The following is a 15,419-nucleotide window of genomic DNA, read 5'->3' as shown; positions in this document are numbered from 1 at the left end:
AAGGTACAATTTGGTCCTCATTCTTTTCGAAACGTTCGTTTTAGTCCTCGAAAACTAAATACTGTTTAAAAATTTGGAGGACCAAATTGTACATTACTTTGAAAGAGAAACGAAAACCAGAAACGGCTAATAGTTTAGGGACTAAAAACATATTTAACCCTAAAATAAATTAGTATTCTACCGCATTTCTTCTAATATGATATCTTTAATTAAATATGCAAAACGAATGTGATCTTTCTAAATATTTATTTTCCAAAAAAAATAAGAGAGTACGTAAAAGAAATAAAAATTTATTTTTTAACTTGACTTGAGAAAGATGGATCCCATTCTTACCTATTTTCATTCAGAAATGAAAAATCAGAAGTTCCATAGTTCAAAATGAAAAAGCTATTCGAAAAATAATTTTAGAATATTTTGATAATAATTGATTTAATTATATTTATATTCGTATCTCCATATATAATAGAGAACTACGAATTACACTTAGTTCTTTGACAAAAAAACATATGTAGATATAAAAGTTTTAATATATCATTATTAATTTTAGTATAATATTTTGTAACACCAACATTATGAATCCGGAAAAAAAGATTCCAAATAATTTTAAAACAACTAAATTATAAATGTATACAAATTGATTTTAAAATATTGAAATAAAATACATCCAAAGAATTTAAAATATTGAGATAACCAAATTAAAAATGCATCTAATGTGGTTTTAAATTTGGAAATAACTAAATTAGGAGTGCATCTAAAGTGGTTTTATAATTCGGAAATAACCAAATTAAAAGTGCATCTAAAGACGTTTTAAAATCTCGAAAAGTGATTTAAAATATTGAAATAATCAAATTAGAAATACATCTAGTTTTAAAATATTGAGATAACCAAATTAGAAATGCATCCAAAATGGTTTTAAATTTGAAAATAACCAAATTAGAGTGGTTTAAAAATTTGAAAATAACCAAATTTTTAAGTGATTTTAAAATATTGGAATAATCAAATTAGGAGTGCATTTTAAATCTTAGAATAACCAAGTGCAATAAAATTATTTCAAATATTTAAAAAATTTGTATTATTAATCGCAAAATAACATTTTTAATATTACTTTGAATCATATTTATTTTTATGTTTAATAAAGTTGGCGAACAGTTGAAAATATGAAACGCTAAATAATAATAAAAAGGTAAACGTATGACTCATAGAATAGAAACCTAACCCAAAAAGAACTGAAGTGTAAGTAATGTGGCGGTGCAAATAGTAAATAGAGTGCTAACAACTTGATAGTACAAGTAGTAAAACGTGGGGGTGCGGCTAACAAAATTTGAATAGCAAAACGTGAGGGTGCAACAAGTAGGAATTGAGTCCAAATTAAATCATGGGGGTGGGCGAAGTAGATAAACAATCAACCCAATAAAAATAAAATGAGGTGCGGGTAATATCATGAGGGTGCAAGTAGTCAAAACGTGGGTGTAACCGCTAAAAACCCAATCAACAAAATAAACTAGGCAGACCAAAAACAATTATGGAAAGTAAACATTAAGTACTCCACTTGAATGGTTGGTGGAGAATGATTGAATGGATTTGAGAAGATTTGAAAGTAAATTTTTTTATTGTTTATTTGAGTCAATTTTGGAGGTAAGTGAGAATGAATTTGGAAGTAAATTTTTTTAATCTGTCACATCAATCAAATTCTATACTAATTCTCATAAATTTTACTTCCAAATTCACCCTCACTTATCTCTAAAATCCACTCAAATAAATTATAATTCTGTGTCGTGACAACTTTTTAAATAAATGAGGTTTATTTCTGTTTATATCCAGACAATAAATTTGACACACGTAAAGTAAAATAATTCACTTCACAACACAATTAATATTATAATTTATTGTATTTTATTTTTAATTTAAAATATCAATATATATTATTATATTGTTATAATGTGTCAAGTGGGTGTAATTGTTATTAACGAGTGTCAAAAGATAGTTTTCCTTATCACATTAAAACGAGTGAGTTTATTTCTGTTTAAGAATATATTTAATACATATACACACAACTACAATTTTTACCTCGTGAAAGATCCTAAAGTTACAAGGACAATATTAAAGAAATGAGTTTCAGTTTAATTAACTGGAATTTGTTATTTAATGTATACATATGTTATTAATTAGTGAAGGTGAGAATGGGAAAGAAGAGAAGTAAAATCTAAGGATGAAAAGAATGAGTAATGTTGTGTATAGAAACTTGGTTTTTGAGCTGATATACCAAAACAAATCATATGGGGCGCAAAGAACAGATGGAAAGGATATATTTTGCAGCATGAAGTTGTTTTGTAATTGCAGCCCGTACACTTGTCGTAGCTCCACATAAGAGTGACATAAAAGTGTGTAGTACGTACAAACCACAGAAAACATGATTAATTAAAAAGGGTTGGGGGATGCAAATACAGCTCAAACATTTATGAACAACATGATGCAGCCCTAGTTCCTTCTGCGGGTCTATCAACAAGAACCATCCCTGTTGGGTTCTGAGCTGGCTGGGCCCTTGGTAACCTCTTCGCTGTTCACAAAACCAAAAGAGTCAACCAATGCAAATGCACACAGCAAACACTGATTAAGGTATTACTAATATCATTCAAACACTCATGTACTCTTAACTTTCTTCCAAGCCATTCAATCACAAGATAAAGATAATAAAGACTAAGACAAAAAAGGAATGGAACCAGACCTATTTCATAGAATATATCATTGACGTTGGATGCAGTTTTGGCAGAGGTCTCCATGAAAAACAAACCATTTTCTTCGGCGTATACACGTGCTTCCTGCAATATCGTGTCAAAAACTAATAAACTGATAGGAACAAGAAATGTCATTATAGCATATTGTAAAAATGAAACTCGACAAACGTATGCAAGCTACCAATCTAAACAGAAGAGTCCAACATGCTGCAAACGTAAATTAAACACATTCTTTGTATCAAAATTGAAATTTTACTACTGTGGAAAATTAACAAGAACCCTGCAAAATAAAACTAAATCACAATAGGTACAGCGTTCAAAGCACAAACAGTTCATAGAATTTGCACCTTCAGGATTCACATTAAAAATACTTTCGGATTAAAACCTTGAATTTTATCCCCCGCCTTCATGTTTTAGAAACCTCATTGAAGATTCAAAAGCATCAGAACCGTTGGTTACTAATGAATATAATTGCCAAATGTGCCAAATTTTCTACTGTTTAGGCCCGGAATTCATAAAGCATTGCATTCAAATATTGTTGGATATTATATTAATAAAAGGACTATTAGAAAACATTTTTACTTACTTCAGCTGTCACTTTCCTCTTATCTTCCAAATCAGCTTTGTTACCAGCAAGAGCCATGACCATATTAGGATTTCCTGTAACGAAAAAATAATAATAAAACAGAGAGCATAAGTCGTGAATCTAGATGAGACTACAACTACAACAGACAAAGTATTCCTTGAGGAAACCAAAAGTAGATCAATGTTTAATTTAATAACTCAGAGAGAACCCTCAAAAGAAGATTTATTTTTCAATTAAAGCATTACCCATATTATCTATCTGTTGACCTAGAATTTGATAAATGAGTCAGTAATATTTTTGGAAAATATATTAACATGCCCAGCAGATGTTAGATACTACTTTTGTGAAGGTACGAGGGAGAGTAATTGTATGCACCCTTCCCATTGTGCACGTAAAGATGTTTTTCTCTGGATTTGAGTCATGACCAACTGGTCACTAAGACGCAGCTTTACCATTTTACTATGGCTCTCCCCCATTTCTGGGAACTATAAGTAAATATCCATTTCAATTATTAAATAATTGTTGTCTAGTCAAACAAATTAATTAAATCTCCCAAACTTTTCGAAATGTTCTCTTGCACACACTCTCACACCATATCATGTATAATTCATCCATATCTCCACCATTCCATTATAAAGCATGAGTTAAATTTATTAAATGGTTAATATATAAGTTAATTCCATCAGTTGAAATCCTTATACAAAACAATAAAAACATAAGGAACATTGAAACATTGTGGCAAAATTAATTTACAAATAAGTCTCATCCTTAAGTTTGTAAACAGTTAATAAATAGATTAAATATCCTTTTGTAGTTATAAACTTTAATTGACTTCAGGAAAAAGAAACATATTTAAAACTTTAAAACCAATAGAAAAATACCTTGTTTTTGAAGCTCTTGGACCCACTTCTTAGCTCGAGTAAAGGAGTCCTGTGAAAGGAAGATAGAATAAATCATATTAAATTCGTTAAATAATTACATTAAACGCAGAGTTTCAGCCCCACCAAAAGACAAGCATCTACCAATCAAATGAAAGAAGCCTGCTATGAAATTTGATCTATTATACAAATTTGGGAATATTAAACAAATTCATAATGCAATTTTGATAATTATATTTTGCGCCAATGTCCAACCAATGATCAGCCTACAAATATATATATACTTTGCAAAATTACACAAGGCGTTAATGGATTTTGTTATATGTAGAAATCATTCATTGTCCTTCGTCTAACAACTTAAGATTCTTGGGGAATCCAGTTTTGGCATGAAGTCAGAGCTCCCTTCAATAATAATGAGTTGGATTGGATATGAGATGGGTCAAACAAAATTGAATAAATTTCCCTGTTGATGTTGAAGCAGCATTGTCCAGCGGCCAACTATTCACATATTTAGGTAACTTTTCAGCAACCACCACGTAATCAAACCCAGGCTACGTGATCAGGAGTTTCATCTTTACTACCCCCAATCCTTTCATACTAAAAAGATGAATTCAGTGAAATATAGAAGCACTGATTACATTTCAAGCCCGTAGGACACTTTTGTGAGGGGTGTATTAAATATAAAAACATTCATGAACTCTTCATGTTTTGGAGGAAGTTGGTCATTAACAAACTCTTTTAACTGAACTTATTTTTCACATTCATTAGTTTCATGAAGTGATAGCATGGAGTAGAATAAGTATACCCGTGCATACAAGAATTGCACGGGAACATCTTGTGCAAAGTTTTTTGTTAAAAGGGACCGATCATTTATCCCCTAATGAGAGTGTATAATATCTTAAAAGTAGGAAACGAACACAAATCCATAAAAAGGATTGTTCATGACACAATACACAATTCCCTATTTCCACTTTAAGGTATAATTCACACAATACGTAAATTCCATTTCATTAAAAATGATTTTTGATGCAAACACAACGATGTGATGAAATTAGACAATCACTGAAGACAGTAAGTTTAACATCAGTCCAGAAATATATACACTAGACCTATGAAATGAGGCAAAAGAAGCACTTGCTTATGCACATAACTCAACAGAGCATATAAAAAATTGAGACCAGCCAACCAGGACATGCGGGCCACAATTTTTTCATTGTCCCGCAAAACCAATAATTTTACATATTATATATAAACTGTACAGTTACAAGAAAGAAACAGAAGCATCAAATTAATAAAAAATTAGCAGGTATCCTAGTTATCAATCTAGGATAGTGCTGCATGGCGGTCAACCTTGGAAATGCTAGAATGGAGAAGAATGACCACTGTTTGAAATATTTTAGTACAAACGAAACAGTTTATAGTGTACACATAAATACTCCAAAAACAAAACAAACTCAAAACTATAAAAATATGACAAATAATAAGTCACAAGTTACATACGCAATCAGCATAAATCTATGAGCAATAGAAACGTCAAAATAAAAGATGATGGTTACATCAATAGCAAAAGAACATAAGTAGTTAGCTAAAAATCAACAAGATGTGAACTGGGAAGTCTAAGCGAAGACGAAAGAAAAGAAAACAGGAAAGAAAAATAGTCTGGTAAAGTGTGAAGGATCAGAAGCCAAGCATAGGTAACCTCTGGTGGAATTTTATCCCAAAAAACTGAAGCAATAACATTTCAGGGGTAAAAATTGGTTTTTAGAGCTGATATCGTGATAACACCACAATAACAGACGGAAAGCAACCACCATTAAAAATCACTCCAGTATTTGAATCACATAAGGAACCATGGCCACTCTACTATAGCATGCTATTTAGTATTACGGTCAATGTGTCCCAGATATTGCCAACTTAAATAGTTATTCAGAGATATCTAAAGGCAAAGATATCATACCAAGCTAGTGATGTCATAGACAATGATAGCAGCAGCAGCGCCTCTGTAATACATGGGAGCTAAGCTATGGTACCTCTCTTGTCCTGCCGTGTCCCAAATCTCAAACTTCACCGTTGCATCATTTACTGCCAGTGTCTGCGAAAAGAATGCTGCCCCTATTGTTGATTCCTGTACCACAAAAAACACATAAGTTCGGCAACACAATTTCCATGTTTTCCTACCTTCACACAAAAACAACTTCTCTCAAAAGTCAAAACCTCAAACCACCATCACACCACTAGAAACAGAAGAAAAACACTCTCTCCCACACCACACCACAACTATTTAAGCCCCAGAGTTACACGAAACAAACTAAATGATCACTACCATCATAACCTCTATATGATCAAATCAGATTCTGAATAATAATAATTTGTAATATAAACCATTGGATACAGCACAATCCCATCTCTAGTCCGCCAATTTCAAACTAATCAACATGAAGCAGCTAAACACAACCCATACCCGGGACGGAAAACTTAAAGTTTTGTCAATATCATCATTCTGAACCCCAAATATAAAATTTCAGCACATAAACCAAGGAGACCCTTTAAATTCGGAGAATCGCCCAATCAAAACGAAGAAATCAAATACAAAGTTAAAAAAAAAAACAAGTTAGAAAAACAACCTGAAATTCAAGAAATTGACCCTTCACAAAGCGCAAAACGAGGCTGGATTTCCCAGCACCCATGTCCCCGAGAAGAACCTGAGGAAAGGAAGAGAGGAATAAATCATCGGAAACAAAATTTTGAGAAAGAAACAGAGGAAAACGAAAAGGAGTGGATGGGCCCACCAATTTAGCATTGAGGTTGTTGTGTCCGATCGTAGCCATGGGATGAGAATTGGATCGATCGGAAACGAAGATAGAAACAAGAAGAACCCAATACGCGAAAGATTAGAAATTTGAACTTTGCCGATATACAGATATTGAAGATTGAAATAATCAAATCGCAGAGACAGAAGAAGAGACTCTCTCTCTCTCTCTGAATTCTATTGCTTTTCGCGTACGGTGGCTTTCCTTGCTACCGTCTGCGTCCAAATGCTCTCGTTTTATTTGTTTCTAGTGTCGTTTTTGTCTTTTCATTTGCTTCCTTTATTTTTATTTATTTATTTTTATTATTATGTTGTTATATTATTACTTATTTCTATTATTATTATTATGGTGGTTATTGGTGGCTTGACTTTGACACATACAAATGGGAAATTGCTTTTGCTTAGAAGTTGGGTAAAATGAAAATGAAGTTTCCTCAAAAAGGAACAATCTAAATTTCATTTCTCATTCTCTCAATACTAAAATATAATATTATTTTTAATTTAGTCATAGAAGCCCTTATCAGCAATATTCTATAACCTATTAATCATCTATAACTCATTAATTATATGATATGAAAAAAAAAAAACGTAAGATTAATTTCAATTTTTTAATATGATCAATTTTTTTCCTTGTCAATATTGTTTAAGTTTTTTTGTACTTTTATAATTTATTATTCATATCCCCAATATTTTTTTTATATTTTATGCTTTATACATATTATTTAAAACTTGACTATCAGTTGGCTTAAATAAATATTAGTTTGGTATTTATTCTTTTCCTATATTGAATATGCTACCCTTCTCGCCACGTTAGTATTTTCCATCATAATTCATTAAAATTTATTTGGTTGATGACAAGTATTGTCACATTAAATTTAATAAAAATAACATAATAATTTTATTCACTAAAACATTAATTTAAATTTGAAATTTTTTTATTAAGAGTAAAACACGTGTGTAACACGTCTACAAAAATTAAGTTTGGTTTATTTATTTATAATCAATCCTACATGTCAATATAAATCATAAATTCATAAATTAATTATCACTTAGTATTTAAAATTGTAAACATAAAACAATACAGATATGTTTTTAATAATAATTTTGTATTTGGTCACCCTGTTTAAGTAGTCTGGTTTTACCTTCATCTTAGAGAGACTTTCTTTATAGAAAAACTTAAAGTAGGTATTATTTTCAATAAGCATTATTTTTTTTAATAATACTATTTTTTAAAAAACAAATAAACAAAGTTCTCGATGTTAAATTCTCGGGATCTTAAGAAAAAATCACACACGCATGGGTGAATGAAATAATGCGTATATACATTCAGTAAAAAATGGTAGCATCGTCATATTTATTTAAATTGGTTTTCTTAATTGTTTTAATTTATTTTTAACCTAATAAATGAAAAAGAATCATAATTACAAAAAACACAAGTGGATTCAAAATATTGAGTAATATTTGGCTATAGATTTGAATAACTCTTTCAACGCTCGATCAAACATTTATAAAAAAATATCTAAAATTTTCTTAAAAGGCAATATTAGGATAAAAGTTTACGAAAATGGTTATAGGAGTGAAAAATATAATTTTGAACTCAATTAATAATTTAGACGGTATGAAGATTAAGGACAGCTCATGAATTCCTTAGTGCTATTTTGAATTAAAACGCGTCTAGATATAAAACAAGAAAGATTAAGAGTAGTTGAGCGAACTGTTCTTAAAAGTTAAAATAAGTATTTTATGTTACATTCATGATAAAATTCCGCCTTAGGTAATGGCTGGAGATAGAGAATTGGAGAATGTTCTTTCTTTTTCTCCTACCTTCTTCTTCTTTATTGATGAAGGATCATTTATACTTGCTTAATTAACCTTCCTATTTTCAATTTTAATATTCTAATACGCTGAGTTTCAAGTAATATAATTTCAGAGATGGTAACACATTAACCATACGACACGTCATATCTCTTAGTGTATGAACACAGCTAGGGTAAAGCAAGGGGAGTTGGGGATAAAACCATATATAATTATTTAAGAGAACAGATTTTTCGTGCTTAAAAGATTGTACTAGAAAGGTGGTTATAAATAAAAGTGGGTAATTTGAAGTGGCGCATTAATGATCTGTTTGATTTTGGTCGTCTTTGGGTTTAATGCAAAAACAGAATGAAGAGAAAGGAGAAAGAAACAAGACGTTGATTAAGGAAAATGTTGAGAAGCTACCTACAAGTAGGACATACCCACATTAATTGTCGGGATCACAAGAGTGATGGTCTTACATGTTCTGCGCCTAAAATGGACAAAGGTACATGCATTTTAATAAGCCCAAGACTAAAAAAAAGGTGAACAAAGCTATTCGATTACACGATAAGAAGACCTGGTGCTACTTACGAATTATTCTTCATAATGACCAAGTGGCTTAAACTAACTGAGAAAAAACAAATCACATCCTTGAAATCTGAAGAGGTACAAGAGCTTCAAGCATTTCATGTGTAACAGAAGCTAGACGCAGCTTTTCCACTGGGCCTTGTTTCTCTAAAAGATATTTCTCACAATTTTCTGCAGCCATAACCCCAGCAGAGTAGGCTCCATGCACAGATCCCTGGTTGTCCAAGCTTACAGCTTCTCCCCCAAAGAATAGATTGCCCAAGGGTGCACGAAGCTTGTCATAAACATCAATTGGTTTTCCAACTAAATCATATGAGTAACATCCAAGAGAGTCTGGATCTGTTCCCCATCGAGAAACCAGATACTGAACCTGCAAAAATGCAACAAAACATGAAGTCTGGATCTTCAGCAGGGAAGCCAACTTTTAATAGAATGGGCAGGGTAATGACGATATTCTTAGAGATGGACTTACCGGCTCAGAAGCTTTTGGAAACATCTTCTTGAGCTGTTGCATTACAAATTTTGCTGCTGCCTCATCAGATAGCTTCTCAATGTCATAAGCAAACCTTCCAGCTACCATATAGACAAGAACGGGATGACCAGTTGCTTTGTGAAGATTGAGAAAATAACCACAGGCATAAGAGGTAGGAGCAACGGTGCCCAGGAGTTCTACATTAGGCCAAAATACTTTGTCAAATCTTAGTGCAATCTTATTTTCGTTGCCCACACCAAGATCAGAAATTGCTGAAACCTTCCAATCAGGAAGTTTTGGTTCAAATTCAATTAAATTGGCCTTCAGGATTCCAATAGGAACAGTTATGATGGCAGCATCAGCAACAAAGTTCCTGCCATCCTCGACCGTGACCATTACCTTGTCGTAACCACTGGATATTTTTTTCACCCTACATGGTGAGATTTCACAAAAGGATCAAAATCGGGACAGAAAAATTTGGGAGAGTAATCCTATTTGCAAGCAAAATTAAATGAAATAAAACCAGACTTTGTTTTGTAGTGGCCTACTGCCTGTCAACTCTCAGGTTACAGCAAGAGCAGTTTGGCTTTAATAAAGTTTAAATTAATTGTGGAACATTGTTTTGTTATGGATGGTAAATCAATCAATGAACTACCAAGTACCAACAAATGTTTATTCAATCAATTGAGCCATTTAAACATATAAGTCAGGGGTGTCTGTCCATATTTTAAAAAAAGTACGAGAAAAACTACGGGTATATATGTTTTAAAATTAACATATTTCTAATTAACAGAAATTTAACTTTTAACAACCAAAAAAGTAGTTCCCATGCTTATTATTCTCTGGGATTCAAGCATCCACTTACTTTTCTGCTTTGTTTCTCTATTTAATAAATTTTTTGTCAAATATAATGAAAAATCACCGTGTAGTTATGTCGGGTACCTGTGGTTCAAACGTATGTCAACATTTTTTGCAAGAGCTTTTATAACAGGATCATATCCTTGTACCATGAGTCCATGACCACCCGAGAGGACATGTTCCTACAATCAGGAAGCTAAAAAATGTAAGCAGTAATTTGGATTATTAAATAGTGCTGAGCTGATATTCGACATATAGAACACAACAATAAAAATTGAATCACGCTCAAAAACACTCATCTCCATTCTATGTAAAACAAATGTCTACTTGTGTAGGACGGTTTCAATTTAGTCCTTGAATATTAATAAGTTAAAAATATATCTTTTACATTCATCACTTATTTTAAATAGGCCCTCAAATAGTACCATTAAAATGCAGTTTATATCGATGGACTAAATTTTTAATAACAAAAATGTAAAAGATTAGTTAATTATCATTGATTAGTTTTTTTTTAATAAGTTATAGATATGCTAAATATATAAGAATCAAAATGAAACAATACATAGACCATTTTATATAAATTAGCAATTTTGGATTTCTGCTTATCATACTCATCCGGAGATTCCATCATTTATCTCAACAATAACCCTAGGAAATGGTAGCCAATTAAGATTTTATGAATGAAATCATGTATAAAGCACAGAAACATTTGTTAGAGTTTAGAGGAAAAAAGATATCATATATCCTTCAACTTAGATTGGCACTTGCCTGATCCCAGGTTTTCAGTGAAATCATATCTGCATCAGCAGCAAACCAAGCTTCCATTCTGCATATAAACCATTGCATCACTTCATGGGCAAGTCCTTTTTGCCTGCGGAGAATTTGGGTCAGTTGCAGCTCTAGAATGGAACTATAAGCCTCAGTGTACGCACATAATATTCCCTAATCAATCAAATACCTTAGTTCTGGATGCCTATCTAGCACAACTGAAATAGCTTGGGAAACTGAAATGTCCTCGGGATGCTCATCCCTCACTTTCGCTGTCTGTATTTACAGGTCATTAGATTCAAGATTCAGTTAATCAGAACATCATTTAAGATTGAAAGTACCACGTCATATGATGCTGAGTGAAAAAAGGTCTTACTTTTTCCAAAATTTTCTTAAAGGTGTCTCCAACTTCAATGACCAACTGTTGTGGAACTTGTTTACCGTCGATATTAAAAAGCATATAACTGGAAAAATACAAAATACAGCTATTAAATAAGACACTACCAGTAGAATTGCAAAAGACCCAAATGTTTTATTGTTTCAAACAGAACATCGCATATGGAAGCTAACGCTTCATTTTCAGATATGGCAATGTCGGGCGTCCCAAATCATCTAGCCAGATCAACGAAGTCATGGACCGTGAGTTTGGAAGACCTCCAACAGGAAAAATAACAAGTAATGGGCGCAGGCAGGAAAAATGAAGATTTGAGGAGTGAGTTGGTTAAGCTCATTTTTAGTGACTTCTAGGGAGTAAGAAGGAGGAGGGAATAAGCTTTTTTGAGATTGCAGGTAGTATAGTGAGCTAGGAGTTTCCCTCTGCGGGTATTTGCAAATTTCATCGGTGTGCATTCACCCTTTTTTTTTACAATAATACATCACTTTTTTCCTATTTTTGTTTTGTTCTAACGTTGGTGATTTATAAGCGCTCTATGTATAGAGAGAGAAAAAAGGTTAAGGCCCACAAAGAGTAACCATTTTGGTAAACTTGCAACTAATAATGTAGGTTAGTTTTTCTTCGGTAAAAAACCATGAAGATTAGTTTAAATACTACTAAAATATTAAAAAATATTTCTAAAAATCTGCATCATAAACCTTCAAATACATCAATTTCAATGGAATTGCAGAGTGAAGGATTATTACCTTTCCAAATCATGGTCATATAGGACAGAGTTGTCACCACTGGTACGATATAAAGGAAGCCCCAGGCCCCGTATTAATGGAGCCAATGGATTTTCATTACAAACTCCATGTAGCCTAAAAAGTAATCAAGAAAAAACTAATAGTATGAGAAAGGCACCAATTTTTCACTCATTCAATTGACAATTCTGTACATTAAAAGGATAACATGGGTTGGAGTAAAAACTAGAAGGAACACATTTCACTTGTCAGGACAAAAACAAAGTATCTCACTCTAACCAAAACATCATACTTCTTCGGACAGATAAAATTTCGTTAGAGCAAATTGAACTTACCATGAGGCTCCCATGTCAACTGGACAACCAAATGAGAAGTCCGTATGAATGCGACCACCAAGCCTATCTCGTGACTCCAGTACAGTCACCTAAGCAAATGATGAAATAAGCCAAAGCAAAAAGCACAAAAAATCTTTAAGGGCAGCTAATAAATGAAGCTAAAAAAATTAAGAGGAAACTGTTCATAATGATATGACACCTTAAAAGATGCATCGTATAGACTTCGTGCTGCAGCAATTCCAGATATTCCAGCACCAATCACAATAACGGATGGGTGAGTTCTGTTTTGGTTCTCAACACGTGAGGAAATAGTACCTGATCAATGGACACAAAAACTATCAGGAGAAAAATCCTACTACATAATAATCACAATGAACTACAAAACCACATAAAGCAACATCAATATTCTGTTCTTTTTATCCATCCTTTTTTCAATATATAATATTACAACCATGAGAGTTGTCAGGAAAATGTCACAACCATGAGAATGAACATAACACAACAATGGCCTTATAGTTGCATTGGATATATCAGCACCCAAGGTCCTGAAAAGACCCAAAAGTTGCAAATCTCACAAAATTTCATTCCATTATATAATAATACACTGTAGAAGAAATCACTCCATAACTATGACCGTATGCTACCCACTTACCCTCAATACAGGAATCAAACCATTGTAAATATGATTAAACCCGCGAAAAGCATTTATGTTTACCAAAAACTAAAGGACCACAAAGATCCATATAGGATCCTGCTCAACTAGGAAAAAATAGACCTTAATTATTCCAAAACTTCTTTGACACAGGCCTTCCGACTGGATTGCAATCATAGGCAGGACAACCTACATAAAAAAGACCGTTGTTCCACATAACATCACAGATTTTTTTAACACAAACTAGCAAATCCCTGAACATCAACAAAGAATAACGTATACACAAAAAAAAATGCACCTATCATAAAATTGAAGAGGACAATAAAAATTATACGCACTTCCTTGAGTGTTTTTTTCTCGTTACGTGGTTCTCCAAAGAGAAATTGGGAACGAGTAAAGGCTTATACTAAAACATAAAATAAAAGAAAAAAATTAAATTAGTCCTCTTATAAACTAACATTAATTTATTCATAAGCTAAAATCAGATTTTCAAAAGGCTAGGCTAATAAGAACTAACAGTCTACAAATTGGTTTACAGAACAGCTGATTCTTTTCTTCTCTTATTTTTCTATCTAAAAAATATTTGCAAAGAAGATTCTCCTGGACTAAAACATAAAGAAACAACAAGAGCCTTGCTGCTTGAGGAGAAATCAGCCACTTAGACAGGATGATGTCATTCAGCACATTCAAAAACCAAGATTCATAAATCTAAGAAAATAAAACTGCAAGGAGAATACAAAATCCGAAAAACTGCAATAAAAAGACTTGTTCGACGGAAGGTGAAAAGCAGAGGAGGAGAAAGCACAAACTCACCATCGAGGAAATGCGAGGAGAAGAGTTGATTAGGATCCATTTGCTTGGAGCGAATTGAAAACGAGAGAAAGGGAGTTTTAGAATGAGTATCGGATCGGATCGGATCAGGTCGGAGAGTGTGGTGTTTCGCAGTTTTGTTGCAGAATCAAGGGTGTATAGGAATGGGGAAATTGGAGACTAACTGGAAGGAATTGCAGAAGATTAACAGGAGGATGCCCGCAATGTAGCGGCTAAGGTGAGGAGAAAAACGTAGCTTCTCAAAAAATATCATAATCTTACAATTCTTCCTATCAAAATCCAACCGGAGAACCTTCCTTGCATAAGAAATTCGATTTATGCGCAACCAAAATTCCGATTTCCAATTCGATCGCTTACACAGGAACGAAAAACCCTTTCTCTCTCTCTCTCTCTCTCGCTCGCTCGCTCTCTCTCTCTCTCCTTCTCTCTCTCTCTCTCTGGAAGATTGAATGAATGGAATAGCAGATGATGATTCCTGAATGCTATCACCATAAACACGCTATTTATACTTCACGGAACCACTTTCGCTTTAATATTTAATTAAGAGTATTATTATTTTAATTATTGTATTTTAAGCAAATGGATCTATTTATAACCCTTTTCTATTGGTGGAATAGAATCCATTGGTTTTCCATGTGGTATATGTGAATAACATGTTAATTGAGATTTTGAAGGTTTAAGATTTACTATTTTCACCATTTAAATTATTAATGATTATGCTTATCTTACTTATAAATACTCAGCAATTATGGCCATCAGTTATAAGGAAAACTAAAATAACTTCCCTTTCAGATGTTTATCTTCTGTATGTTTTTACTTTATTAACATTGATTGAGTAGATGTTTAAAGTGATAGAAAAAAAAAAGTGAATGCAGATATATAGTTAAAATTGTGATACATATTAAATTAATATTTTTAATTTATATAATAAACAATATTTTGTTATCTAACTTGAAGATTTGCTCAGTAAATT

The 15,419-nt window shown here is 32.5% G+C and overlaps 2 protein-coding genes across 3 annotated transcripts; both read right to left on the bottom strand.

Annotated features, from left to right (window-relative positions):
* Positions 1-2,277: 2,277 nt before the first annotated feature.
* On the bottom strand, positions 2,278-7,237 carry LOC124830737 (ras-related protein RHN1). 2 transcript variants are annotated; one of them, XM_047304536.2, is made up of 7 exons: positions 6,989-7,235; positions 6,824-6,901; positions 6,157-6,324; positions 4,203-4,251; positions 3,322-3,395; positions 2,726-2,819; positions 2,278-2,557 (listed from the first exon to the last, which is right to left on the bottom strand). In XM_047304536.2, the coding sequence occupies exons 1-7, from the start codon at positions 7,025-7,027 to the stop codon at positions 2,457-2,459; spliced, it is 603 nt and encodes a 200-aa protein (XP_047160492.1). In that variant the 5' UTR covers positions 7,028-7,235; the 3' UTR covers positions 2,278-2,456. The 2 variants fall into 2 exon arrangements, with proteins under 2 accessions (XP_047160492.1, XP_047160491.1); XM_047304535.2 differs by having other exon boundaries at positions 6,824-7,237.
* A 1,948-nt stretch (positions 7,238-9,185) lies between these two features.
* On the bottom strand, positions 9,186-14,928 carry PAO4 (polyamine oxidase 4). Its single transcript, XM_047304534.2, has 10 exons — positions 14,429-14,928; positions 13,163-13,278; positions 12,964-13,052; positions 12,632-12,745; positions 11,868-11,955; positions 11,682-11,767; positions 11,492-11,594; positions 10,808-10,905; positions 9,866-10,295; positions 9,186-9,763 (listed from the first exon to the last, which is right to left on the bottom strand). Exons 1-10 carry the CDS (start codon positions 14,466-14,468, stop codon positions 9,449-9,451), a joined length of 1,479 nt encoding a protein of 492 aa, XP_047160490.1. The 5' UTR covers positions 14,469-14,928; the 3' UTR covers positions 9,186-9,448.
* Positions 14,929-15,419: the final 491 nt, after the last annotated feature.

This window comes from Vigna umbellata, chromosome 5, assembly GCF_029865625.1.
Source record: "Vigna umbellata cultivar VRB3 chromosome 5, Vumbellata_1.0, whole genome shotgun sequence".
NCBI lineage: Eukaryota > Viridiplantae > Streptophyta > Magnoliopsida > Fabales > Fabaceae > Vigna > Vigna umbellata.
This window is presented reverse-complemented; position numbering and strand designations above follow the sequence as displayed.

What these genes read in the sequence shown, in the direction of transcription:
- LOC124830737 (XM_047304535.2), bottom strand. Translation starts at nt 7,027, where the DNA reads ATGGCTACGATCGGACACAACAACCTCAATGCTAAATTGGTGGGCCCA. An exon ending in AGAGGAAAGTGACAGCTGAA is followed by an intron (nt 2,820 to 3,321) that starts GTAAGTAAAAAT and finishes ACGATATTGCAG; the next exon opens with GAAGCACGTGTATACGCCGA. An exon ending in TGATATATTCTATGAAATAG is followed by an intron (nt 2,558 to 2,725) that starts GTCTGGTTCCAT and finishes TTTTGTGAACAG; the next exon opens with CGAAGAGGTTACCAAGGGCC.
- PAO4 (XM_047304534.2), bottom strand. Translation starts at nt 14,468, where the DNA reads ATGGATCCTAATCAACTCTTCTCCTCGCATTTCCTCGATG. An exon ending in GATAGGCATCCAGAACTAAG is followed by an intron (nt 11,595 to 11,681) that starts GTATTTGATTGA and finishes AATTCTCCGCAG; the next exon opens with GCAAAAAGGACTTGCCCATG. An exon ending in CACTGAAAACCTGGGATCAG is followed by an intron (nt 10,906 to 11,491) that starts GCAAGTGCCAAT and finishes TCCTGATTGTAG; the next exon opens with GAACATGTCCTCTCGGGTGG.